A 27,543-nucleotide genomic window follows, 5' to 3' on the forward strand; every position below is an offset into this window, starting at 1 on the left:
CGTGATATCTTGGAATATTTTTGTGTGTATTTGTGGTATAGTTCTGTCTACATAGTCATTAAAGCGGTAATGATCGAAGCAGATATGTAGGTGCTTACAGTGCAGCAACTAAAAATATTTTTAAATTACTGTAGAATACCTACAAAGTTGACAAACCGAAGATTTGCAGTAAAGTTCAGTGATAGACAAAATATTTTTTCTTACAGAAACTATTACATTTGGTTTGGAAAATGCATATTTTTTACATTTGTAGTTATGTTATGGGCATTTATAAGAATACCAAAAAATGCTATTAGCGTTTATTTAATATATGCTTGTAATAGATTTGCATGGGCGTATGTAAGTATGTATGTATGTATGTATGTGTTACTATCTATTTTCCATCATTATAATATGTTTTATTTATTTTTTCATTTAAAAAATAAACATAAAATCAACACTTAGTGTTCTAGTTTAATATTAGCATATACAAGTAAATATGTATATATAAAAATCTACATACATACATACTTTTTTCAATAGTAATAATGTTTATGGTAATAATAAGAGTTTTAACAATACAACACGTAAAAGTACAATCTTCTCACGCTACATATTTACTGATTATTTCATAGAATGCGAAAAGAAAAAAGGTTGACAATTCAATTAACTGGCTCGTTTTTTTCCCAAACGACTAACACAAACTCTGGCGTAGTGACACCATGAAAAATAAATATATTACACAAAAAATGAAATAAGCTTGTAGAGAATGTAGCGCGAAAGTTAAATTCGGCGTTCTACCAAAGGTAACTGCAGTTCCTACGCTCGGCTGTTTAGCATTCAAATGCGTATAATACGTACAAATACAAAGCACAAAAAAAATTCAGCTTCTACAAGGTTTTTTTTTTCTAGATAGCATAATGCATGCCACATTTTTGTGTGCACATCTTTTAAATTTCTTCCTCATTAATTTTACAACGCTTTTTTTATTAATTCACGAGCCTAGTTTTCTACATTACATACATTTAGTGAATGTTTAGCGTGTAGCAAATTTTTTCAGTTGTCTAGCCGTATATGTATGTACATACATTTGCAAAAATGTCGTTGCTTTTATGCCGTTAAATTTATGTAGATATTTATATGTTATAATTTGTATTTCTGGTTGGTTGAAGTCCATGTAGATAGTAATGGATACTTATAAATAAAAAAAAAAATCGTTTTACACCTTTGATGCTGCTAGTTTATACGGATTTATTGTTCTTCGTTCTTGAGAATTAGTTGCGTTTGTAAACTAGTTCGATTTTGCTGAAAATGGACTAGACGACCCCACTGACGGTGGGGTAGGTGTGGCGCCGCTGCGCACCCCGTCGCCTTCGCACACATATTTGCCTGAAAACGCATAGACACAAAAATTTATATTGACTTCTCAAATTCAGTAATTCGAGCTTAAACCGCCACTTTAAATTATGAGTTAAGCATATCATAATTTAACTATATACCAGTGTGTACGTGTCTGAGCTCTAATTTGTTACTTCTTCATAAATTCGTTTTTGCTTACCGGAGACAAAACGCCTCTTCACCAACGATAACCGATAACCGCTGCCCTGTAGCTCAAACTCAATGCCCGACAATGTAGTGCCCTCACAATTGAATTGTGTAGTCAGCAGGGCCGGTATGGATGGACCTTCGTTCAGTTCGAGACGTGCGCGCAACGTTCCAACGCCCCCATCTTGGGAATTTTGCGAGATGTCGGTGAAATTCCAAACCAACCGATTGGACTCACCAAGCCTATAACAAAGAGCAATTTGTATTTTTGTATAATTTGTGTTGAAATTCCAAGTCCCAGTCGAACTCACCACGCGGAATGAGGTTTCGACTGCACATTGCGCACAGAACCGTTCACGGGCACCGAGAGCGTTACGTTTAACAGCGGCGAGCCGCTTGCCATTGCATGGTTATTGTACTTGTAATCGATTTTAAGTGCTGTAAATGTGGGCTCACACTTCCAATACGACACCAGCTGGAAGGGGCACGATGAAGCGCCTGGCTTAGAACGCACTTGATACTTGAGTATGTCTACATTGAAGTATGACGCGTTGGGATTATGTTCCGCTTGCCGCCGCAGCAAGGCAGTCAAAGCGGGCATATTGAATTCCAGCATTGTACTGAAGGAGCTGGATTGATTGCGATCGCTAGCAAGGAGAAGCAGGAAATTAGTTTACATAAGTATGTATCGGCACCCGAAATGCAAACAGACGTAAAAACACGTAACTGAAATGGAAAAGGTCGTGACTAATATTTTTTATTTATTTTTTCATAAAATGATGTGGGAGTTGTAATTCGATGAAATCCATCATATCAATTTTCCATCCATCATATCAAATCCATCATATGAATTTTGAATTTTTTATTAGTTACAACTTTTTGTATTTCAGCGACGATGTTTGTTACGTCTTTTTTCATTTCAGTTGACGGTATGTATGTTTGCACATATAAAGTATTAAAAAATACACTCGAGAATTTTATACACTACCGGCAAAAAGTATTGGCACAGCTGCTTTTTTACAATATATGCAAAGGATTTTATTGTAATATTTTCCGACAAATTTTATAAAAATATGGTTCATTTTACAACAACATAAAAATATAATTAATAAACTTTGTGCAAAACTCACGAAAATTCAGCAAATTTGCATGCAAATGTTCAACTTTTTAATCAGATTGTTCAGATATTTTTGGGAATGCAGTTTTGTAGCCCAATCAGTTTTATTAAAACAAAGTAAATGTTTTAAGTAGCTAGGAATTACCGTTGATTTTTGGCAATTTTTTTCACGTAGTCTCTTGCATACAAAAAATTTTTTTCGAAAATATTATATGGAAAAAATGCAAAACACCTTAAACAAAAAATTCTTAAAAATCAATGTGATTTTTTTACTTAACTCCGAACTTGCATTTTTTACTAGAATTTAATGGGCTGTAAAACTGCATACTCAAGAAAAATTCTGAAAATCTGATTAATAAATTGAAAATTTGCATGAAAATTTGCTGAATTTTCATGAATTTTGCACAAAGTTTTGGAACTATATTTTTATGGTTTTGTTGTGGAATGAACCATATTGTTATAAAAAATTGTCGGAAATATATTAGAATAAACATTTTTGCATATATTGTAAAAAAGCAGCTGTGCCAATACTTTTTGCCGGCAGTGTATAAGCGAAATACTTGAGAATTTTATTTTTCATTTTGAAATTTCAGCGAAGTACCTTTCTTTTCTACTTACATTTGCACTAATTTCGAGTTCGGTATTAAATTCTCCAAACTCTGCACATTCTTGATGCGAAAACCAAGCTTCGCAGGATTAGGATTGTTCGCTAGAAGGCCAACAATGCCCGCTGGAAATGATAACATCATGTCGCCAGAGATTTTCACCTGACAGCGCGACTCGTCACTACCTCTGTTAGGTAAAAATAAATACGTTAAATATCACTAAGTATAGTCATTAAACAGTACTCTTCTAAACACTTTTCGCACCTAAAGTAGGCGTGTATGATTTCATGGAATGCCACCGCTATTGGGATCGTGTCCGATATACCGATGGTTAGCGGCGAAGGTCCGCGCGAAGACCCAATACCACCGATAGCAGTGCGGAATTCCAAACTGCCAATACTGTCTGCGCGATTCATAGCTGGCGATGGACTAATACGTCCACGTGCTGCCGCCACTGTGGGTGCCATTACCATTTCAGAACGTCGTGAAGGTGGTCGTGGGATTGCAATACTGCTAGCTGACGTAGGTGTTGGTATTTGACGACTGTTCGACTTTGAAAGCGTAGCGGAGGCTGGCGCCGAGACACTAACTTCTCCCAACTCGGAGAATATATCGCCTAAATCGGCATATCTACAGAAAAATAGCGCTTTTCACAAACTACAATAAATCGCAAAGGAAATCGTTAAAAAATTCACCGTGAATTATTGGACATGGAGAGTGTCGGGCTCTGCAGCGGCGCATATGGATGCACCGTAGCCGTGGGCGTGGATGCATTGGATATCTCGGGCGACTGCTGTCGTGAAGCGATGCGCGATTGCTGCTGCTGCTGGTTGCTGTGCTGTTGGTTGAAAGTCTAAATGTAGGTGGGAAACGCAAGCGTGTACATATACAATCAAGCTTATTAAGAACAGCAGAATTTTTGAGTAATTTAATTAAGGCTTACCGAAAAGACGCTAGTAGGCGAAAGTGATATATTCTCCACCGTGGCACGCAACTCATCCACACTGGCAGACATTGGCGCCTGGCCATTGTTTAGTGGCTTGATTTTCACATGAATGCGTCGTTCTGGCTTGTCGTTATCTGAGTCTGAATCGGAGTCAGAGTAGAAACCGCCAGCTAGAAATAAAAGACAAAATAATTAAAACATTTTTTACAAAAAAATAAATATTCTTCCTTCATTTTTTCGCAATTCTTCACACACTTTTGTCGTGATTCTCCTCCCAGGCAATCTCCTTCGGTGGTTGCATACTATAGCCATCTTCGTCCACCTCATTAGCGCCATATGCTTTTACACCAGCAGCACCACCTGCCGTACCATTTCCGGTTGCGCCGCTGCTAGTATTCGCATTGCTCGTTACACCATTCCCTGCTATGCCGCTTCCACTATTTCCAGAAACATTAATACCCAGTGCACCAGCTCCGCCACCCGACGAGTCGACGCTGCCTGGAGCTGAAGCAGACGATATGCCTAGACCACCAGCACTGCTGCCGCTAGAATTCTGCGCCTTCATTTTATTGTTTTCTTCGGTGTCATAGGAATTGTTGGCGCGATCCACACTGAGCATGATAAAAAATAAATAAAATGGTAAACAATCAAGCACATGCCGAAGAAGATTTTACCTGCCCAGGCGCTCCTCTTGTATATTATCAGCAGCTTCGCCATCTTTCTTCTTTTTAGACTTTTTGGTTTTCGCTTTGTCCCGGCGACTACGCAAGATGCCAGACACTGTGCAGGAAAAAGGAAGAAATATTTGAATATTGATATTTTTTGTAAGCACGCATCTTTTAGGAAATCGTTGGGGTATACACGCCATTAACGTTTGTATTTTGTGCCTAGCACTGGTTTTGATTTGAAAATCAAATAATTTTATCTTTAATACTTTCTTTATCCAAACAACGTTACATCAAGAGGAAATTCAACCGTTAACTTCTTTTGACTTGTATAAAATTTTTCATTCTATACAAAATTATTCGCCACCATTAATAGTTTGTATGTAATAAGCATTAATATTACTATAGATAATAACTCTTTTACATGGCTATAAGATGATAAGTTAATACAAAATTAATTATTTATTTTCAATAGCAATCAATAACGCGAAACTGGAATAGAAGCGGATATTTCCTTTGTAGTGTTCTCTGTAGATTCAATTATTCTTACAAACGTTAGTAAGTAATTTTGTGTATAGCCCATTGTATGATAACGAATCACATTTGATAGACATTAGAAATTAGTATTCGCGAAAGAAAAGTTAGTAACGATATAGGTTGTATAGACTTAAGACATGAGCATGAACGCAATGGAGGTATGTACACATTAGTCAAAACTCATGCATTTATGTAAACGAATAAACTTATAGAAGGGGAAATGTGAGGCGGCACCCTAGACCTCATGCGGATATCTATTACGAATGAGTAATGAAAATATGGCAGACATATATAATTTTATAAACAATAATAGGTAGTAATAAGTAATTATTTATATTAAATTACACATACATACATATATGTAGAAATTTTGATATAACTTAAAAAGAAAGTCTCATCACTTAAACCAATAGGCTAGGACCTTAGTTTCTACTCACAGAAAAACGTGGAACCACAGGATTTAAGAAATTCGAGGCAAATTTTTCACTGACTAGTCTGCTGCTGCAAACTTAGTTAAGTCAGTTAAATAATAAAATAAAAATTTCCGAATTCACCGAATTTCTACTAGGCAATGAATGAAATTACAAAAAAATTTGTGGTATATAAAAAAGTGGCCGCTGGAGTGCGCGCTACCACTCCGAAGGGCCTGGGTTCAAGACCGGCTCAACCCAGCACCACAAAAATTAAAATCAAAAGGTTTTTTTCTAATAGCGGTCGCCCCTCGGCAGGCAATGGCAAACCTCCGAGTGTATTTCTGCCATGAAAAACAGCTTCTCATAAAAAACAATGCCGTTCGGAGTCGGCGTAAAACTGTAGGTCCCTCCCCTTTGTGTGACAACATCAAGGCGCACGCTAAAAATCGGAGGAGAAGCTCGGCCAAACACTAACATACATATGTGTAAGCGCCAATGTATTATTATTATTTTATAAAAAAATGCATGTGGAAATTAACATTTTTCTTAAGGTAAAGAATGAAATTTTGTCACACAATGGCCGTAGAAATCCGGAATAACTCGTATTTATAATAAAAAATTGATGAAATGATCTACTGAGTATGTCCACTATGCCTTAACATTGGTTCTCTGTGTTCTTCGCTGGTTAAGGAGGAGCAATGGCACAAATTAGGTGTTAATCACTAAATATTACATGGTTTACTCGCTATAACGTTGCCATTGAATTTGCCACAGAGAAAAGAAGCTCTTAATAGGTAACGCTTATTGTTATAAAAATATACATAAATAAAGTTTATAAAACCAATGAAAAAAGAACAAAGAAGCATAAGATTGAGTTTGCCCCGAGAAGCCATCAAACAAACAAATATAAGGGAAAATATTCCAGTTGGGAAAAAACAGTGAGAACATTACAAAGCGCTGTGCCAACAACAAATAAAAAGTATTATGTGCATATTTATAAATCATAATGTAAGAAGATACCGAAACACCGCAGTCAGAAACGATAAAAGATGTATTTATGTATAGGTATATAGATTTCCGCATTCCAGCGTAAAACTGCAGAAGTGCTTAAAATTTNCCGCAGCCGCAGCCGCGCTAGATGCCGACCCAGCCGCAGTGGCACTACTGCTACTCGTTGACGTTTGATGGAGATGATGATGCAGATGATTTGAACGTTCGTTAAGTGATGTTGAAATTGGTTCAATGTATTTTCGACTCGCTGCAGCATTCGAGGCGGTTGGTGTGGGTGATGATGTGCGATGTTGTAGTTGCTGCTCGATGGTTGCTTCATCTAAATATGTATAAGCACATGCGTTTTTTTTTTTTGTTTTGGTAGAAAGTTAATAGGGATTTGGTTAATCACGTAAAAAAAACAGACACAGCAGTACAACAAAATTTGTAGTTGTAACAGTAAATGGTTGGATAAATTTGTGCCTCTCAAAACGACCTTTTGGTACAGAGCTTCTGTTGCAAGACAAAACAGAAATTTTATAAATCCTTGCACTTAATTGTTAGTATTATGTGTTTTTTTTTTATTGGTACATATGCATGTAAATAATAAATGTTCACTGGATAGCATAGGAGTTAGTCTGAGTGTTTAAGATGCTTAGAGATTTGATTTAGTGTTTGTGAATTTGGACAATTTTATTTTTATTGCTATTCTTCTAGTAAATTATTGTGGTGCCACTGCCTTTAAAACTATAAAAAATATAAACAAAATTTACAAGTTTTAAATATGATTGTTATCTTAAATGAATAATCCAGAATTTTTCTGTAAGACAAAAATTAGGCTGAATCAAATCTGTAGGAGATTTAAGTTACTGGAAACCAATAGAGCTTTTAATTCCCCCAACAAGACAAAAATGATGGCGCCTTGCCCAGAATAGGGAACTTAAACTTTTCTCGATTACTTTATATATTATAAAATTACTTTTTAGGTATGATAATTTTCTACCCAATATTTTGCGATTTGAAAGAATTTAATTATATCTTCTGTCAAAACCAATCGTGACTTAAGCCGCTTTAAGACAGAATTGAAGTGAGTATACTTTATCATCGATATTAAAACAAATATTTCCGTGAAATCCCTATCTCAATCTTTATTTCAATTTTAATCTTGAATCTTAATCTTATTCTACTAAACCTTATATCACCGCGTAGCACGTTTCGATAATTCGCTCTCAATATGATCGGAGGCAGCAATGGGGATAAGAAGGGAGAGATAGGCATATGCGACGCATCCCAAGTATGTATAACATTTTCATGATAATTGAATAAATGTTATTCTAACTACACTTTAATTTATTTTTAAGATATTTCAGAACCCTGGCCCAAGCTTTAAACCCTAATCTTCTCTAATAATCAGGAATGACTGCTGACGAAAACACAAGACATTTATCTATTACGGACTTCCCACAGTAACAAAAAGCATCGCATTAACCCAGGAGATTTACTTAAAATTTTACAAAGGCACATACTAATTGGAAAAAGTCTAGAGTGCTTCGTGAATACATTTATGGTATTATTTACAAATGAGATTACTTGTAAAAAGACGAAAAATCGATCTGCTTTAATCACAGAATAACACAAAAAGGTAATGCAATAGCAAACAATATAAATAATAAATAAAACAAGTAACTAAGATAAACATAAAAAGAAAAGTAACATAAAACTTGAAAGTAATAGAAACGTAGGATAAGATAACTCTTGATTTGGAAACATAAAAATTAAACTATCAAAATAAATAAAAAATAAACATAAAACGTACTTGTTATAGAGGAGGATGTGGATGATGTAGTGGTATTGTTGGTGGTAGTAGTATTATTTTCAGTGGTACAGTGAGTAGGAGGACTAGCAGTAGTAGAGAAAGTAGTAGTAGTAGTAGTGGCACTTTGTTCTGATTGTAATTGTGTTAAAGCAGACGACATAAATGAACCTTGATTATTATTGTCCTGCAGTGACTGAAGCTCTGAATTAAGGGAATATTTGATGATGGCTGTGCCGGTGTGGGTAGAACCATTGCTATCCGTACCGAAATTGCCACCACCACTACTATTAGCGGTTGTTGTTGATGCTGCTGCTGCTGCTGGTGTTTCAGCTGTTGGAGCGTTGCTGCTTGTTGCGGCATTTGCTTGTTGCTTGCTGCTTGGAATGCTCGATGAAAACCAATTCAAAAAATTGCTGCGCACTGTGGAAGTGGTTGTTGATGTGCTTGACGACGACACACCTGCAGGCCCAGTGCTGGCGCTGCTAGTAGTTGTGATAGCGGCAACACTGGAGGNAAATTGCTGCGCACTGTGGAAGTGGTTGTTGATGTGCTTGACGACGACACTCCTGCAGGCCCAGTGCTGGCGCTGCTAGTAGTTGTGATAGCGGCAACACTGGATACGGCGTTTGCTGTTGTGGCGCTCACTAAAATCGGTGATGTTGCACGTGGTGATGATTGTATGCCGAGTATGGTGTCGTCAGCGTTTAGTATACTATTGCTGCCACTGCCACTACCACCGGCAGCGCCACCACTTCCCAGTGAGCCCGCTTCGATACCAGCGCTGCCTCGTTGATCCATTGATACACTACCACTGGTAATACGTGATATGGCACCTTGAATGCTTGTGGCCGAGTTGGAATTGGAAGCAGCCGCTGCAGTCCCGCCGGGCTGATTCAACCGCGTAGCTGAGATGGACTGTTGTTGCTGTATAGAAAGTGGAATGATTTCGAGTTCGGGCACTTCTGCAATTAAAAGCATGAATTTTTAATATTAATGTATTAACTAAGCCAATATTGGTACGAACCTGGTTTTTCTAAGCCTGTGTATTTGTTGAGCACAAATTGCTCCAAAAGTTTGTCGACGGTCATGTCATTAAACTGACGCTTAAAGTCTGAATGCACCTGTTGGAAGGAAAAATTACCGTGTTTCTTCACGAAGATATTTCTTACTAATTGCTGCTAAACCAACCTGTCCAACCATGTCGTGGTTGTTTTGCAACATCTCTAAGAATGTAGACAAAAACTCCTTCATTTGTCGTAAATGGACCTCTTCGATTTCTTGAAAGCGCTGCAAAATAAATATGGTCAAGAGAAGAGGTTTGTGTTTAGTTGTTTGCACACTTGCAGCTTTTACTTTTGCATCATACATACCTTGCACGTCTGCGTCATGCGGCGCTCAAAATCATTTTTGATCGGGTTATGCTTGTCAAGCAGCGTCTTGTATTCGTCCTGTAGTTTACGTAATTTCGTTTCGACTTTTTCGATATCCTTCTGTGATGCATTATCTTTGCGCAACTTCTCCAACTCCAGCACTTTGCTCGCGTAGACATCGCGCAACTTTTGCACAGCCGCTGTGGATGCTTGCATCGCTTGCACGCATTCCAGGGTTTGCGATTCTTCTTCCTTCACACTTTTGTGTTTTTTATGCAATTCATCGGCATATTTGGCAACATCCTTCACCAATTCGGTAAGCTTTTGCACCATTTGCAGATGGAGGGTGGAGAGTTTTTCCGCCGAGGTGCGCAGTATGGTCCAAACGGGCGCAAATGTACTATTCAATGTGCCAGTGCTGGCTTTGTGCGCCAACTTGGCCATCAATTTGGAGTTTTGTTCTTCGATATTGGACTTTTCGCGAAAGAATTCGGAAAGTTCTTTGCTCGCTACCCAGCCAAATTTCATGTTGTGGTAGAGTACATCGAACCCGTTGTTCTTCTCCCCCTTTAGGATGTAACAAGGGAAAAATTAATGAAATTACTAATAACATAAAAATCAAACAAGCCAGATTTACCCAAAAATAATCATTGAAATCGACCGTCATTTTTGTTTCGTACGGCTTTTCGTTAATGTATCAAAATTTAGTTAGTTAGACTTTTACTTAAAACCCATTAAGCAATTATATATGTAGTTGCCTTAGTTAATTGACTTCTAGTAGCCCGGTTTGCATTTAACATTTTAAGCACCGAATTCCTTCATTCATACTCTTTAGCTAAGCAAATCTCTTCAGTAACAAATCGTATAGCGCACGATCATATGTTTGTATGTAAAAGCCTTTGGACGTCTGAATAAACTGTTCTAGAAAAAATGAGAGATAAAAGAATATTTTAATTAAAAAGGTGACGATAAAACATTCATCGAAAAATCTTTGTCAAGCATTTTTGAGAATATTTGAATACTATTTGCTCCAAGTTTCCTCTAAATCGGAGGGTACCTCTTCCCGGCTGATAGATGTCCTCGGGCAGACAAAGGCTGACATCAGCGCCATCCAAAAAGGGCGATGGACGGGGCAAGTTAAAAAACATGTGGGGCCTTGCGATGTCTAATGCAGTGTTTAATTTGTGGCATTAAGCAATATTCTTCACATCTCCAGGACCGTCAGAACTGGAAACGACCTACCCAAATCAAATTCAGACAGGGCAAAATCGCGTGATAGGTAGATTTCTTTTAATCTGTTTTTGAGGCCATTTAAGTATTACGTAAGCGAATTTTTAGTCATACTGACTGACTACTGACGCCCCTGTCCCTATGGACAGACCCCGTCGATGCTGCACGCTTCCTGAGGCTACCGCTAGTAGAGCTTTACAACAACGATTGAGGGACTAACCGATCTGGGTGGGGTTGTTGTAGACGCTACAACAACAACAACAAGCCGTTCCAAGCCGATTGAAGCTTCCAACTTGCTGTAGCTATATGAAAGTGTTGATACAACAAGCTTTTTATTTATTTATTTATTTCGTTTTAATCTCGAAAAGTGTAACAATTCTTACAGATTACAAAGAAAGAAAATTAGAGAGCACTTAAGACTAATTAAATAATTCATTTAATAACATTTTAAAATAGTGTTTTGTGTAAGAAAAGTCAAAACCATTAAGAGTTGAAAGCGAATTAAATTCTCTCAAAGTTCTCAGAATCGGAGCATTACAAGCATAATTTGTTTTGACTGTGCCCAATCAGAAAATATTATGATTCCGCTGCGGAATATTGAAATTAATTTAGGCGAATAGAGATGGGTAGTCGACCATCCCATTTATTAGATCATAAACGAAAGTGAGAGAGAGAATAGTGCTTCTACTTTCCAACGATTTTAGGTTAATGAGCATGCACCGACCTCTGTAAGATGGAATTGGCTCAGAAAATTTCAGGGAACGTAAAGCATAGCGGATAAAGAAGAATTTTGGAGCGGAAAGCAAAGCAGTTTTTGATTTTGTATTTTCTATTTAATTTTTCACCTTCAAGATGCTGCTGCAAACAAGATATCCAAATACATATTCAATTGGAAACGAATTTTACAACCAATCTTTTGAATAAAATTAAGCAAATATTTTTGACGCTTTTCATTTCCGCCGAGTCCATGAGCAAAGCTCTGCTTCGTTTCATTCAACACCAGCATCTTCGCTTTGTTCCGCTTTGCTTCGCTCGGCGCCGTTCGGCTTTCGGTATGAACGCACCCTAAGCCTCTCTGAAATGATGCTCAGGAGGAATCCCATGGCAGTCCTAACACCTTTGAAGCTGCGTGCACTGTATTCTAATGTCTCGGGCGGCCACACGTGCCCAAAGCATTCCATTCCACCCCCCGGAAAGACTCGAGATTTTTCCTACCAAGGACGGTTGTTTCAACGATCTAGCCCCGTTCACATTCGACGTTCCAAAGAAATGCCATTAGTTCTATCCCAAATAAATATTCTGAGGCTGCGTAAAATGTATACTTTTTATTGAAAACTTATTAATAATATATCAAATACTACGATACAATAAATGTTGGTCAAGAGATTTACATAAAAGTGAACTGATTGGTTTACATCTTTTAATTCGTCAAACAATCACGTACAAATGTTTAATACTATTATGAATTAGTGCTACGAAAAAATTGGTTAGGTCAAGAATATATCTTGTGAGACTTCATCGCCATCAGCTTATTTGCCATTCGTCGTTGCTTCGCCAGTTAGTTGTGCGGCAAGTTCTGTAGCTTCAATGAGACTCTTTTCCGCCTTTGCATTCTGCTCCTCTACTTTGGCTAACTCTTCGTCGAGTCGCTGGTCCAGCGCACGTACAAGTATATGACAACAATCCTTGATAGCGTGATAAATAATGTTTTTAATCTGTAGTTTGTCCTCGTGATTGGTGTGCGAGTGCGACAAATGTCGGAACTCATGCGTCAAGTGATAGCAGTGTGTAATGTTTTCCGGTGAGACAAAGTCTTCGGCCACTTTGATGCAGTTGTGTAGATTTTGCACCTGATGTGGCGCACCTGCCGGAATGAAGATGGCGTCTCCGAGGCACTGCACAATGGGATAGCCTTCTACGCCGTACTCATTGAAGAGGCGTGCACGCAATTTATCATCCAAGTACCAGTTCTGGTCGTGTATTGGATCGTGATCGGGTTCCAAGCGAAAGCCCTTCTCTATAGTCACACGATTGAGTAGATCGCGAATTTTGTCGGCGTCGCGTGCCGGAAAAATGTGCCATAAGGCGCCTGGGAGAACGTTAGGGGATTGGCAGCGCGCGCGCGTTAGATAATCGCAACCACCCAAGGCAATGGCTCGTTGGGTGGCTACCAATTGGTGTTTGCTGTCAGCATCCTGTGGCACGCCCACATAGACCATAATGTTTACAGCATCGGAAATATCCAAATGTAAATTCGTAGTGCCCTTGTCAGGGTGTAGCGCCGAACCGTAGGCATTGTACATTTTCGGACCCAAGTCGGGTGGCACAAACATTTTCGGCAAGCAACTAGCAATGTTCAGGTTGCCTGTACGTAGTGTATATTCTGGCATAGGCAGGCCGGTCATGAGGTCTGCGAAACGTGTCGGCAATATTTCGGCAAAATCATCGCCTGGCGGCCAATCCTTTAGTTTCAACAACATTGGTTTGCCACTCGCGTCAAGTAGTCGCTTCTTAATGCACTGGAATCCCTCCCAAAAGTAGCGCATCGGTTGATTGGGCACTAAATTGCCATTTAAGCAGTTTATCAGGTCGTTCGGCTTATCGCCGAAATCGTTGCAAAAGGCTTCTGGGCGCCACAAGTCGAGATTCAGCGAACGCGCCACCTCCGAGATCATCACTGGTTGTCCGCATTTCCACACTTCTTGAAATAATATGCGGTTGTCGGGATGCATGGAGTTGGTCAGACGCAAAAGTTTGCCATCACATAGCCATTCGTGTGGCACTCCTGGCGCCAGCATCGTGGAATAAGTTAGTGTCATGGCGCGCGGCGGTAAAAAGCGGCGCAAGCCAGCCAAGCCTTTGCGTAAGAAATTAATATGCTTGAAATTATCAAAAGCTGTCGTTATAGGATCCTTTCCCAGCGTCTGTTTGGTCCACACCCGTCCGGGCACATAGTCAATGCCTCTGGCGCGCGCAAACTCCAATTTTTTGGCGTGCAGCTCCTCCATGCGCGCCTGCTTGCGCAACGTCTCCTCGGTGGCCAGCGAAGATGCGCTCGTCTGTTGTTTTAATTGCGACTCCTTGATCATGTCTTGTATTAAAGCGCCCAGCTGCGTGTCTGGTGGCAGATCCTGTTTGCTCAACAAGCAGCCGCATATTTGCGGCACCTGCCACATGGCGCGTATATCATGCAAGAGACGTCCCAAAACATTAAGGGCGTCGCCAGCTATAATCTGCGTCAACATTAGATCACGCAGTTCGTGTTTTTGATGATTGGGCGTGGTGGCGGTACACAACATCCAATGGTACTCGTCATGGCCGCGTTGCGTTTTATCGCCGGTGCGGCGTTTTCGACAGCTACGCTGCTCCTTGCGGTCTTTGAAGCAATCGAGGCAAACACCAAAACCGCACTTGTCGCACGTCCAGTGGAAGTTAAAGAGCGTCGTGTCACAGACGTCACAAATCTCACGCAAGCCCTGCACTACCTTCTTCCAAGCTATAACGCTATTGGGGTTTTCATGTAAGCGCAACGCTTCGGCCTCTTGCTGCCACAAGTAGCAGAACTGATCGCCTGCATGTAACAGAATATAGCGCGCCACTTGGATATCCATCCAACCAGCTGTGGGAACGCTCTGCTCATCTGGTTGCCAGATGCGCAAATCATCAGGCGTCGGATCGGTGTAGGGATTGGGGAAACCAGCAACTAACAATTCACCCGATTCGTTATATTGTAAACGACGAAATTCATAAAAACGACAGTAGACATCTGAGCCTCCCTGTGCATTGCGACGTCGACATTCGCGGCACCTGGGAATGGCGCGGCTTTTTGCACCATTGTCATTGGAGTCAGCCTCGCTACCGTTGGCACTGACGGCATTGCGCAGGAGCTTGAAGCAAGGCAAGTGCTGGAGAAAAGTTGCACGTGATTCGCGTAATTCGCGATCGCGTTCTTCCTCTTCGATAGTGAGTTCTTCGGGCGGCAAGTGAGGATCAGGCTCACCAGCGGTGGAGTGATTGCTACTCTCGTCGTGCTGTATTGAAACGCTACCTGTGGCTTTTTCCATCATTACCGTCAACGTGTTAGCCGTTTCCATTGGTGTTGCTGTTTGTGTGACTGACGGCGACTTTGCGGTAGCAGAAACTTCAGCGGCAACTGCAGGCGCTGTTTCTACAGCTTTATCTTCGCTGGTTTCAATGACAGTATTTGAGTTAGTGGACTCTGTTGTGGGTGCAATTTGAGAAGTAGCATTCTCCACCATCTCGATGTCAGTATTAATGGCTGAATTCACTGGTTTTTCGGGGGCATCATTTAGAATAGTCGGTGCGGTCACCGTGGTGCTGCGCTTAGAGATTTCCTTGTCGCTAGTTGAATTCGAAGACTCTTCATCATTGCCGACGTCAATTGAAGGTGAAGTTTTTGTTTCAGCGCATGCTGTAGGCGCGTCCTCGTCCAAATTAGTTTCTTTCGTGTTAACTTCGTTTTTCGTTTTGACTACAGTGACTTTCTTTTCAGGTTCTTCCCTCTCTCCCTTAACAGTATTTTTCTCTGAAATACTTTCCTCGACCTTAGTAGTCGGAAACAACTCGTGCTTGTGTTCTATATTTTTTTGCAACTGTTTATTTATATTCTCGAGCCTAAGTAGCTTATCCTCATGACTCTTTAACCTATGCAGTTCGATAATAGATTGTTCCTTAAGCTTACGTACGCGCTCCAACTCCGCGAGTGCTTCTTCATCATCGGCCACTTTATTTGCGATATGAATTTCTATTATCGATTTCCTTTCGTTGGGAATTTCCAATTTCGGCTGCTTAGCAATTGGGAAGTCCAGCGTGTCTTTCTTTAAATCCTCCGGGCTTTCGATCTCACGTTTACGAATTTTTGACTCTGTTTCTTTCTCTTTCTCATCCGCGGAGTTGCTTTCTATCTGCTTATCGGGCGATTCTGTAATTTCCTGTGTCCCCGCATTTTTCTCCCATTTACCGGTCGCAGTTATTTCCCCATTTTTGATCGTTGACACATCCAACGTTTCCTTCTCTTCCGAGTTAATGGAACTTTTTTCCGGCTGCTCTGTGGGTGCATCATTAGCTTCCAACATATTGTCCACTCCTTCCTGATATTTTCGAGCTTCCTGGGCATTTGTCAATTCATTAGACACTTTAGGCAGCTCAGAATCTACTCGATTTTCACTTTCTTCTTCAGAAGTTAAATTTCGTGCCTTTTCCAAAAGCTCTTCTTCCATCGACAGTTCAAAATCAGCTTCTGCAACATTCATTGCGACCGATTCTTTATCGTCTGCCAAGTCAGATCCAAAATTTCCTTTGACGACTACTGCCTCCACATCGTTTTTCATATCAGTATCGGCACTCTCTTTAACGACTAATGCTTCCACATCGCTTTCCATGTTAGTATCAGGATTCTCCTTGGCGTCTTCCACATCGCTTTTCATATCCGTATCAGCATTATCTTTAGTGTCCAATTCATAATTTTTTACTGCTGTAGATTCCGCATCGTTTGTCAATTTAGTATCAGCACTTTCTTTGGCAGCTAATGCTTCCAAATCACTTTTTATATCTGTATCCACATCCCCATTAGGTGCTACAGCTTCTATATTACCAGCATCATTGCCATCCGGTTTCTTTTCTTCTTCGACATCCTCATTGCTAGTCGATAATGCATCTTTTAATTCCTGTTCGATCTCTTCTTTCATATCAGGCATTTCTCGTAGTAGCTCCTCCGCCAAACTGCGGCAACTGAGGCCTGTGTCCAGTGCTTTCTCGTTTTCTTTAGACATACTTCTTGTAAGTGCACGGTTGTGGTTGCGCATCGGCCAGTGAGGAAGCGAAAAAAGATAAAGAGAAATGAAGAGAAAATAGCCATGTTAATCTCCACTGCTCAAACGTGCACATATCGCTACGTATCAAATGCGGTCGTATGCGGGTAATGCTTGGGCGGAAGTGAGTACTCAGTTATCGGTGATCTGCTTGGTAACGTTTTTCTTGAACACAATTTTCACAAGTATCATTTGCGTTCTTACGCTAGAGTGTTACATCACTATTCTGTTCAATGAGATTAGATGCCAAATTTTAATATGAAACATATACATAGAAGGTAATGTGGGTGGCAGTTAAGCTAGTTATTCTCACGAAATCATTTCAGTGAAATTTGGTTATTTACTGATTTTTTAACCAAACATTTGCTAGATCCACAGAGTATGGACAGCCGTATTGCCAAATTGGATGGCGAAGATTCTTTGTAATTTGGGCAAAATAAACCGTAAATGGTTTAAAACCGATATAAATAGTGAATGCAATTGCCAAAAATTCGAATTAAATTTTTACAAATCCAATCCAATACTGCTCTACTCACTGTCACCAACCACATTGCCTGCACTCAGCATACATATCATAATCTAATTTTAATTTACTTCTCTAATGCTGAATTTCTACTGGCATTAAATGACAATAATTATACATAGCTAGTGAACCCGCATGGTGTTAAAACGCCCAAAACTCAATTTCAAAAACTTAAAAAATATTCCAAATGTTAGTCAAAGTTATAAGAGATCCTAGTGCCAGTGAAGAGCTGTCTGGCATAGTTACGGTGACCATCCGTCCTTTATTATACGGGACAGACCTCTTTTTTTACCCATTGTCCTGGTAATTTATACATTTTATACGGGACGCCAAATGTTATGTATTTCTCTTTTAATGTCCCTTATTTGTCCCATATGCGGTGTTTCGACGCCTTAACAGCTCATTGAAATGGCATGCCTATGAACGAGTTTGAAGTGATGTAGGTGTATGATCGTAATTTTCTCCATAAACAGTTATAATTTTCTACTCTGAATGCCTGTGAGAAATTAGGACTCGACATCCTAGTAAGTTTTGGCTATTTTTTCTTAGTTTATTTAATGTTTATTATTTATTGCCTAACAAAAACCATATACATAATACCAAATTTCAAACTTTATGCAAAAAACTATAAAAAATAATTCTGCAATGTTTAACTAAAATTTCAAACTTTTTAATTAGAATCTTTAGAAAAAATTTGGTTTCCAGTTTTGTAACTCATTTAAATTGTGTATAATAAAGTGCGAGTGGAAAGTGCTGCTCATTTGCTCCTCTATAAAAAAAAATGGTCGAATATACTTTGTATGAAAAAATGCGTACTAACGTCAACAAAAAAAAAAGATTGCCAAAAATTAGCTGCAAGCCTTAGCGACATAAAATTGTACTTTACTATACTAAAATTTAATGAGTTTTTTTATTTTACGTGGTAAAAATCTTGAAAAAATTATCCTACAAATTTGCGAGGTTACTAAAAGTATACTGTTTCAGGGCTAATACATCTAGGATCATTGAAGAATGCTTTAAGATCTGTAAGCTATTGTGGAATTCGCAAAATTATTTTTTGTCCCGTATTCGGCTATCATAAATATGGTCACCGTAGGCATAGTGCATGTTTAAGTTACGAAAAACCAGTACTTAACGAATGACAAAGAAATTGTTTGTTTGTTTTCAATAAATTTCAGTGAACAAAGCTCTGGCGTGCCATTAGAGGTGAAGGATTTTTTTTTGGAAAATCTTTTCTTTTAATTTCTAAGTTTTACTGTTTAAAAAATAAATATTTTTTAATTTCATTTAATGGCTAGAAACATTTTTCATTCATCTTTTTCTTTTTTACTTTCACTTTCCCAAATTTTTAGTTGTTATTGTTTTAAAAAATAATTTTTAATTTCGTCAAGTTTTTAAAAAAACTTATTTCTAAAAGATAAATAGAATACCACTAAAACCTCTCGTTAGTAGATCTTTTAATTAGTCATTCGAAATACAGAAAAGAGCTTCCAAGATGGTAGCCGGAATATAAGGACTGGCAACTGAGGTCATACTTAAATTTATCATTGACTAATTAGGCCTTATCTTTTAACTATGAGAGGAAACATTAACAGATTTTACGATCATTAAGTGCCCGTTAGAGCTAATTTATTGAACGTTTCTGAATGCGGCTCTAAGAGTTCATTTCCAAATGGCATTTTAAAAATATCCGTTAATAAAAATAGTCCTATATATGTTTCCGCATGGCATTTTTTCATAGCCTTATTGATTGTGACAGCAAGTTTTTTGTATAGTAACGTGTAAAATTCAGGAATGTTCTTAATTGCAGACGCCTTATATTACCCAGATCGGATGAAATTTTTTTTTTACGATTTTAAAGGAACTCCTCCAAAGGTCTTCTAAAATACGTCCTACAAAAGTCCTTCTTGAACACCCTCTATGTGCAGCGAAAGCAGAAGGCCTTAAATTTGTGCCACTCCATATAAAAAAAGAAAGGAGAAGGAAAGCAGAATGGAAAGCCTCTTGACTCTCAAGAAGACCTTTTGGAAGAGATTTTAGCTCCTGAAATTACCTACTGGGGAAAATCGTAAATGTTAGTGTCTGCATAAAAATTATAAACATTAATAGGGCGTTAATGAATGTAAAGATAAAAATTCACTCTTTCATTTGCTTTGACAACAAGACTTTTTATTTTTAGATAAAGCTTATCTGAATAGTGCTGTATTGTGCGTTAACTGCAATGGCATGGATGAAATGACCAAATGACAAAAAAAAAGTACATAGAAGATTGTGTTGTAATATAGTCCAAGGTTGCACATGTCGTTTACTTTAATATAGGAAAGCCCTAAAAAATCAAGTTATCGAGCTTCGAATTTCTTTTAACTGTAACTAATTTTATGATGTAGCAGGATTTTGGTGAGTAATCCACCCACCTTTGTGCAAAACTGGATCTTGAATGAAAATAAGTTAGGGCATTTCTATATTAAAGTAACGATATGTATGTACATGTACATATGTATGTACGTATGTCATATAGAAATGCTTACAAATTTTAAATCAGTATGAAAAAGGGATAATTAGTTGTTGTTGTTGTTGTTGTAGCAGCATACAAATTCCCCAAAGAGTTTTTGGGAAGTGTTGCTGGAGTGACAGTCCTTGGCCAAATATAAATCTGGGTCGTTCCGGTTACGTAGACCCGACTGTCGTGGGAACGTGGGATAATTAGTTCAACTTATTTTCTGAGATCTCTTCGTTCTTGATTACAAAATTTCTTTGATTCGATCTATGGGAATTAAAATTCTTATTTATTGATGACAACAAGACGACATAGATTTACCTATTGTGTGTGTCTCTAATCCTTGTCTAGTGCACGTCTAATTTTTGCGACTTACTTAAGGTTTTTTTTTTTGAATTTTGTGTTGTGCCGTTATTGCAGAGAGCCATCGAAATGTACATACATACATACATAAATAAATATGTATACGTGTATATCTCTGAAGCTCTTTGGCGAATTTATATGATGTTACAACCAGAGACCCAAAATATTTATTACCCTAATATTTGGGATCAAAAACGTCTCGTTGTTTTAAAAGAAATTTTTTTCGTCTTTGTATAAAAATTATTTACGAGAAATATCTTTTTTCATCTTGGGGGACGATTATTTTCAGATGGAAATTATTTACGTCTTCTCATAATAATTATATGGGATTTTAATTATTTTTTTTCGTCTCGCGGCACGATTATTTCAAGACGGAAATGATTTACGTTCCACGTTTTCTCTTAATAGAATCGGTACATTTACTGCCGATTTCATGAAATTAATCGCAAATATCTCCGAGCTCGATTATTGCAATTTGATTTGCTAACATCTGGCAACCCTTTTCAAAAAACGATGTCCAAAAGCAAAGCCCTGATGAAGAGATGCGATGATCTCCGAAATAGCTGCTATAACTTCTACCGCTCAAGCATTGTTGTTTTTTCCATTTTTTTCCCCCAACAAACAGATCGTAGTACAAACAAAGCTCAATAACACTATTGAAATAAAAATGAATACGCCACAAAAAAAATTAACAAGCAAATCCCTTTAATTTGACATCTCATTTTTGAAAATCGAACGAACCATACAGATTCGATGACATGAATAATTTAACGGGTTAAATCTCCGAACTCAATTAAGTTTCATTTCAATAAAAGTCGCATGTAGGTAATTATTATGAAAATACGTACATCATTTTCATGTTGATATAAACTTCCAGCGAGACGAAAAAAAAAATAAAAGTCACAGATAATTATTAGGAGAAGATGAAAAAGTTTTTAGTCTGATTTTCATCTCAGGAGACGAAAACAACTTTTCCATTGTTCAATAATAGGCGTTTTTTTTTATCTGCATTTAAAAATTGTATGGAGCTCTAATCGACAAACTTTATGTGCGCTTATGTATAGTTGTCGATAAAATCAAAATTACTTGTTTGGAAATGGAAATTGTCGCTGATTGTTTTTTTTAGTCTTTAAGCGTAGATGTTATGTGTGTAAAAATAACACAGCTTATAATTATACAAAATATTTAATTTTATTTCTTATAATCGTTATGGTCTCTCATATGTATGTATGTATGTAACTACAATGCATATATGCAATGATATCCAATTTAAAAAAATCTCGTCAAAAATGATTGTTCTGCTGCGCAAAAATTCAATCGGGCCGCCTCCACAAGTCAGCCAGCAATTTAATTGAAGCTTCCTATTTATGTACATTACAATGAAAACTGTTGAGAGAAGAAACCCTATGCTCAGTTATCATTCAGTGCACAAATGTACGAAATGAAAATCCGCTTTCTCCACTTTCCAACTAAACATCAGCTGCACTATTCTAGCTGATGATTATTTAGTTCTGAGTACACCCCTTGACAAATTAATACAAATTGAAAAAGTTCAAATGCCAAATGACCTTATTGTATGCTAAATATATTAGTCTGATTGAGCTAAGTGTAAAGTCAAAGTGTTGAGCCACTGAAAAGCGTCGTCGGTCCGGGTGGTCAGAACGAAAAAGACGATAAAATTTTTACTGCCGACAATCTTGCAATGAGATTGAGATGGTGTACTATGACTATGAAGGTATGGAATAACTGCTGTCAATAACAGTTGGATGTAAGGAAAAATGGCATTTAACAAACTATTAATAGAGATATATGTATATACATTGTATATAAACATATACATATGTGCATGTGCATATGAATATTATTTTCTTATTTCTATGTAGATAATTCACGCTTCCCGCTTGGGTTCGCAAGCAGTATAGCATACTAAGTAAGTACTTTGAGTAAGCGATAATCAGTCGAAGTCGAAGAAAGTAAATTGAAGAAATAAAGAAATTATAAGTTAGTTTTTTTTGCGATTAAAATATTATTATGTACACATAAACATGCAGTAAAGCAGTAATGATACAAAAAGTTAATAAAAGGACATACATACATACATAAATACATACAGCCATGTGAAAATTAATAGCGACACGAAATTTTGACCGTTTTTAGCTGTTTTCCATTGTTTGTCTAATGGTTATTTTTTTTTTATTAAAATACAGCTCATTGTCTAACAAAAACCACATAAGTCCATATTTCAAAAATTTTAAAAATTCAACTAAATTTCTAAGTATGCAGTTTTGTAGCCCATTAAATTTTAGGAGAAGGCCGGCAAACCTTTTATTCATACATATATGTGCCCTTATTTCCAAGGAAATGTTCAATGCAGCTCATGACCTGCCAACAAAAAATCATGACATGCTAACATATTTAACCATCGATTCCGATAGTTTATTTATATAGATGTGCCGGATAGAGATTTTGCCGGATGACCGGATTCCGGATACCATGTAAAAAATAAGAGCCGTCCCATCGGATATCCGATAGATTGCTGCCCTTTATAAATTTCGCAATATTGTTACAATACGTAATTAAGAATTTAAAATTTCTCCTCTCATATCCAAAATAATCCTGTACTAAAAATATGACTTTTCCGTCTGCAACCCTGATTTATAGATTACACAGGCCTGGATTTTTTATATTATTTTTTTAATATCTCGGTGCGTTAAATTTAAATACATATTTGGCTTATTTCTAGCACGTCGAGATTTCTTTATTAGTGACATAGTAAATATTTTAGGATGTTTAGCTATTTGCATAAAATGCCAAAAATTAATAAATTTAGAATTGAATTTTTACTTATAAACCAACAGCGTTAGTTAAAAAAACTTATAACTTCGAAATTACTTAAGTCTTTCTGATTTAATTTGTCTATCGGTATTTTTATACATAAAAATTCAACTAGAAATTAGTTATTTTGGGTTTTCATGCAAATGTTAAAAATCCTAAAATATATGTATGTCATCAATAAAAAAAAATTCGACATGCTAGAAAAAAACCTAAGATGTATTTTTATTTAACATGCCTAGATATTAAAAACATTACATAATAGTTGTGTTTAATTAGACCGAAAAAAGTTCAGAGCAGCTCAAGTCAAGCAGATGTCAAAAAAACAATAGAGCAAGTTAGAGCAACTCAGTTCACAAATCTCATGAAACACTTTTCATGCAGAAATTCTCAAAACGGTTGCTTGCTACAATTTACCCCATCAAAAAAGCTGGTGCAGAAAATCGTGCTCTAAGTTGCTCTAGCTCCACTTAGCGCTGGCTCATGAAACAGAAACTAGAGTAAGTTAGAGCAAGCAAAATCCTCATGAAACACAATTTTGTGAGATATATTAACCTGACGTAACCTAGAGCAGCTCATTAAACATAACTATTACAAGTCTGTGTTATGTTTGGTAAATAGAGGAGAAACGTCAAGGCCAAAACATGAAAAACACTGAACTCCGCTAAGCAAAATAGCGTAGTTGATGGATTTTTATTAAAATTGTGATGAAAATCGTACTATAACATGCATGCTTACTAGGAATGTTAATCCCGGGATCCCCGCTTTTATAAGTACCACCAAAGTCATATTAGCTCTGATCCAGTACTCCATGAACTTTCAGGATTTTACACGAACTTGTGGGAAGTTGCAGGAAAAATGTTCCCGTACTCCAAAATCCTGTAACTGACAGGGACTTTTGGAGAGTTGTGTAGAGAATGAAGTTGCAAGATTTTACCCAAACTTTTTCTTCTGGTAAAGTCATGAAAAGTGTCAAGCAATCACTGGTTGACGTTTTTACAGGAAAAATGGATTTCTTGTTCCCCGTACTTTTTGTTGTTACTCACTTTTTACTCTCACTTCAGAGAGTAATTTTGCTGCTTGACAGTTTTACAGGATTTTTCACGAAAAGTATTGGATCAGAGCTATTATGAATTTTTGTAGTGTTAAAAAATGGATGATTGTCGTTTCAAGTTCTATAAACATTTATTTAAGGTTTTAAAGTTTACGACGTATAACAATACGACACTTGCGACACTTGCGACACCGTTGTGAATCCCTCAATTGTCTTCAATTAAGTTACACACAACTTGTCGATATCAACACACATATGCCACATGACCGAGTAGCAGCAAGAGGAACAAATACAGGGGAAACTTTCCATTATGGCCGTTCGTTAAAGGTGCGGTGGGCGAAGGGGGAGTGGTCGTGGGACCTCCAACCGACCTTTTTGGAGAGGGCATGAACCGCCATTGTCAAAAATGCAACCCCCGACCACCTAGGAACCATATGGTTCCCTACGCACCCCTTAGAAAAATGGCCAAAAATCGCAATTTTCACAGTATTTTTGCGTAGAATTTCTTTCAGCGTAGGCGGCCTTCGGCCGCGCTTAGGGATTATAACCCTTACTACGTAGAATGTAACCTTGGGAAAGAATAAGGTAACTAGAATTCCTTTTCTGTGTGGTAAACCTGGGGTTGCCGCCCCAGTGATGTCTATTTTGGTTACAGAGTGTTTTATAAAAATGTCTTGTATATAAAAATGAGTATATTAAAATGTATTGTGCAAATGAATATTTAACATTTTTGAAGCGAATAAAAGCAAATGAAAATTGCGATTTTTGGCAATTTTTCTAAGGGGTCCCTAGGGAACCATAGGGGACCTAGGTGGTCGGGGGTTGCATTTTTGTTAATGGCGGTTCATTCCCTCTCCAAAAAGGAGGGTTAGAGGTGCCACGCCCACTTACCTTTCGCCCAACGCCCCTTTAACGAACGGCCATAAAGGAAAGCAAACCCCAAATACATCCTGCCAACCAAGCCAAACACACAAAATTCATTTAGCCTTCCTGCCTCACACACGCGGTTTTGCATTATGTTGATACGCGCTTGTCTACTTTAAACGACGAATTGTATGTGTATGTATGTATTTATGTTTGTAGAATGTAGCGACTATAATGTAGTTTTTAACAATTATCAAAATAGCCGGGCCACTTTGGCTTTACAGCGATGTTGTAGGTCCCTTGATAGCATTCCCAATTGGTATGACCACACAGGAGCAAAGACCACATTTTTTCACATTTCTCGCATACCTTTCCTCAACCCACTGAAGACAAAAAGTACACATGCATATACCAAACTTAAATGAAATTCGCGAGCGATTCGAAACTGTGGATTTGCTGACCTTTTTATATAATTCTATGGTTTTTACATTGCATGGCTTTGTTACTGATATATATGCATACTTAGCCCTTTTTTCTTCACATATATGCGAAAATGATTCGAAATTCATTATCAACAAAATCACTAATTAGAAAACCACCAAGGTTCCCAGTAATTCACATTTTGACGTAAGGTTGAGCAGTTGACTTAAGGAATCCAAAAAATATCACTTGTAAAAGAATCTATAAACTATTCGTTGAATTCCTTTTCATTTTGTTCCTTAATTTTTTTTTTATCACTTCTGTGGCACAAACACGTATGTATCTACTACGAATTTCGACGCCGAACTGCATCCACCAAACCTACACATTTCTGTTGCACTATAGTGCTTAAAACACTTGTATATTGTACGATATCAAATAAGAATAAAGTAAGAGAAGAACAAAGCAGAAATTAATCATTGAAAGTGGATTTAAAGTGAAACAAAATGGTAATTACATTAAGCTCGGCAACCACTTATACCATGTTCTGACCGACAACGAAAACACTTTGAAACGAGTTCTGCGATTGTGGGCTGAAGGCTGTTCACAGCGGGCGGTTAGTGTTTTCGTTGACATTTGGTACATCCTTTGTTTATAGTTTTGCTACAAAATAACAAAACCAAAATACGTTTCTTTCATTTTCTTCTGATTACTTTTTTCTTTTATAATTTGGCCAGCCAATTAACAACAAATCCGAACAGCCATATGATAAAATATGGCTTCCACTTCGATGAATAATCGAAAAAAACTAGTACAGACACCGATTAACCTGTGTTTTCAAGTAGTTTTCAGCGAAAATTGGTTTTCCTTTGACAGATTTTACATGGACGAAAACACAAGTTTTAGGTCGAAACCCAGCATTAGCAACGAAAATATATTTTCGATGTCGCCCAGTCCATGGTATTACGGTAGAGAACCCCGATTGGCAGCTACATACATATTTTAAATTCAATTTGGTCGTCATGGTACTAAAACCGATGGCTGTGGGCAGACTTCATACTTTTATTAACAAAAAACAACACGGAAAAAGTACCAAAAAAAATCTTATGGCAATGCGACCCTGTTTCATGGCTTTTTCATGTTTTTCACATTCCATACCCTCCTTTCCTAATTATTCTTTTGGCAATGGTATAATTTTTGATCAATACGAATATGTCTAAATTACAATCTACGCGTTTAAAAAACAAATATTCTAACAGAATATATAACTAAGAAAACGTTTGGCATTACCGCAGGTAAATCAAGAACGCTAAAATGTCTGCAAAAGCGTTTGACTAAATTCATTTACTAAGCTTTAAACCGCCAACTTTTTACTTACATTTTACTATACCCCAAAAATACACAGTTACTTTCGCTCTTTTATGCACTTTTAGTTAATTTTTAAACTATTTTAACACATTTAAAATGCGTTTAAATTATGCGGTGGTATTTTTTCCGCTTATCGCCTTTTATCTTTTTTCATTCTTTGCCATTTTTATATACGAGTGTGATATTGCCAGCATTAAGTCCTTTGTTGTCAAAAACGGCTGCCATATTGTCCCAGAGTAACCATCACTTAAAAAGTATTTTTTCGCAATCATAAAGGATTTACGATCTTCGGTACAGCTTTATTTCTCTGTCGACAGCAACTCAAAATTTTTGGGGAAAAGAAATGCATACTGAAATTGTGCCAGCGAATTTATACAAGGTGGTGTTGACAGAACAGAAACAAAAATTACAACAAAAAATTATACTCACATTGACAGTATCAGTACAAATCGAAATTACAACAAACACATCATTTCGACAGAAGGTACAAAATCGCCGTGAAATCAGCGGATCCGTAATTATTCCTTAAAACGTTTTAGAATGTGTTGTCATATTGAAATACCTAATCTGTGATGTAA

The 27,543-nt window shown here is 37.5% G+C and overlaps 1 protein-coding gene across 17 annotated transcripts; it reads right to left on the reverse strand.

Annotated features, from left to right (window-relative positions):
• Nucleotides 1–7: 7 nt before the first annotated feature.
• Nucleotides 8–27,175, reverse strand: LOC108368542 (F-BAR domain only protein 2). Of its 17 annotated transcripts, XM_017623408.1 has the most exons (18): nucleotides 26,976–27,150; nucleotides 10,621–10,904; nucleotides 9,984–10,550; nucleotides 9,802–9,900; nucleotides 9,638–9,734; nucleotides 9,234–9,575; nucleotides 8,782–9,126; nucleotides 6,904–7,137; nucleotides 6,734–6,764; nucleotides 4,867–4,974; nucleotides 4,448–4,803; nucleotides 4,190–4,362; nucleotides 3,942–4,099; nucleotides 3,511–3,876; nucleotides 3,260–3,433; nucleotides 1,836–2,171; nucleotides 1,538–1,767; nucleotides 8–1,368 (listed from the first exon to the last, which is right to left on the reverse strand). In XM_017623408.1, exons 2-18 carry the CDS (start codon nucleotides 10,648–10,650, stop codon nucleotides 1,271–1,273), a joined length of 3,744 nt encoding a protein of 1,247 aa, XP_017478897.1. In that variant the 5' UTR covers nucleotides 10,651–10,904; nucleotides 26,976–27,150; the 3' UTR covers nucleotides 8–1,270. The 17 variants fall into 17 exon arrangements, with proteins under 17 accessions (XP_017478897.1, XP_017478890.1, XP_017478887.1 ...); XM_017623401.1 differs by lacking the exons at nucleotides 6,734–6,764; nucleotides 6,904–7,137 and having other exon boundaries at nucleotides 4,867–4,972; nucleotides 8,614–9,126; nucleotides 10,621–10,899; XM_017623398.1 differs by lacking the exons at nucleotides 6,734–6,764; nucleotides 6,904–7,137 and having other exon boundaries at nucleotides 4,867–4,972; nucleotides 8,614–9,126.
• Between the last annotated feature and the right edge of the window lie 368 nt (nucleotides 27,176–27,543).

Source organism: Rhagoletis zephyria, unplaced genomic scaffold, assembly GCF_001687245.7.
Source record: "Rhagoletis zephyria isolate East Lansing unplaced genomic scaffold, Rhagoletis_zephyria_1.1 Rzeph_scaffold_03173, whole genome shotgun sequence".
Classification (NCBI taxonomy): Eukaryota; Metazoa; Arthropoda; class Insecta; order Diptera; family Tephritidae; genus Rhagoletis; species Rhagoletis zephyria.

Coding starts and splice junctions, on each gene's coding strand:
- LOC108368542 (XM_017623391.1), bottom strand. CDS start 25,746: ATGAATTTCGAATCATTTTCGCATATATGTGAAGAAAAAAGGGCTAA. Junction 17,010..25,699: donor TGTGAAGAAAAAAGGGCTAA/GTATGCATATAT, acceptor TGCACTTACAAG/AAGTATGTCTAAAGAAAACG.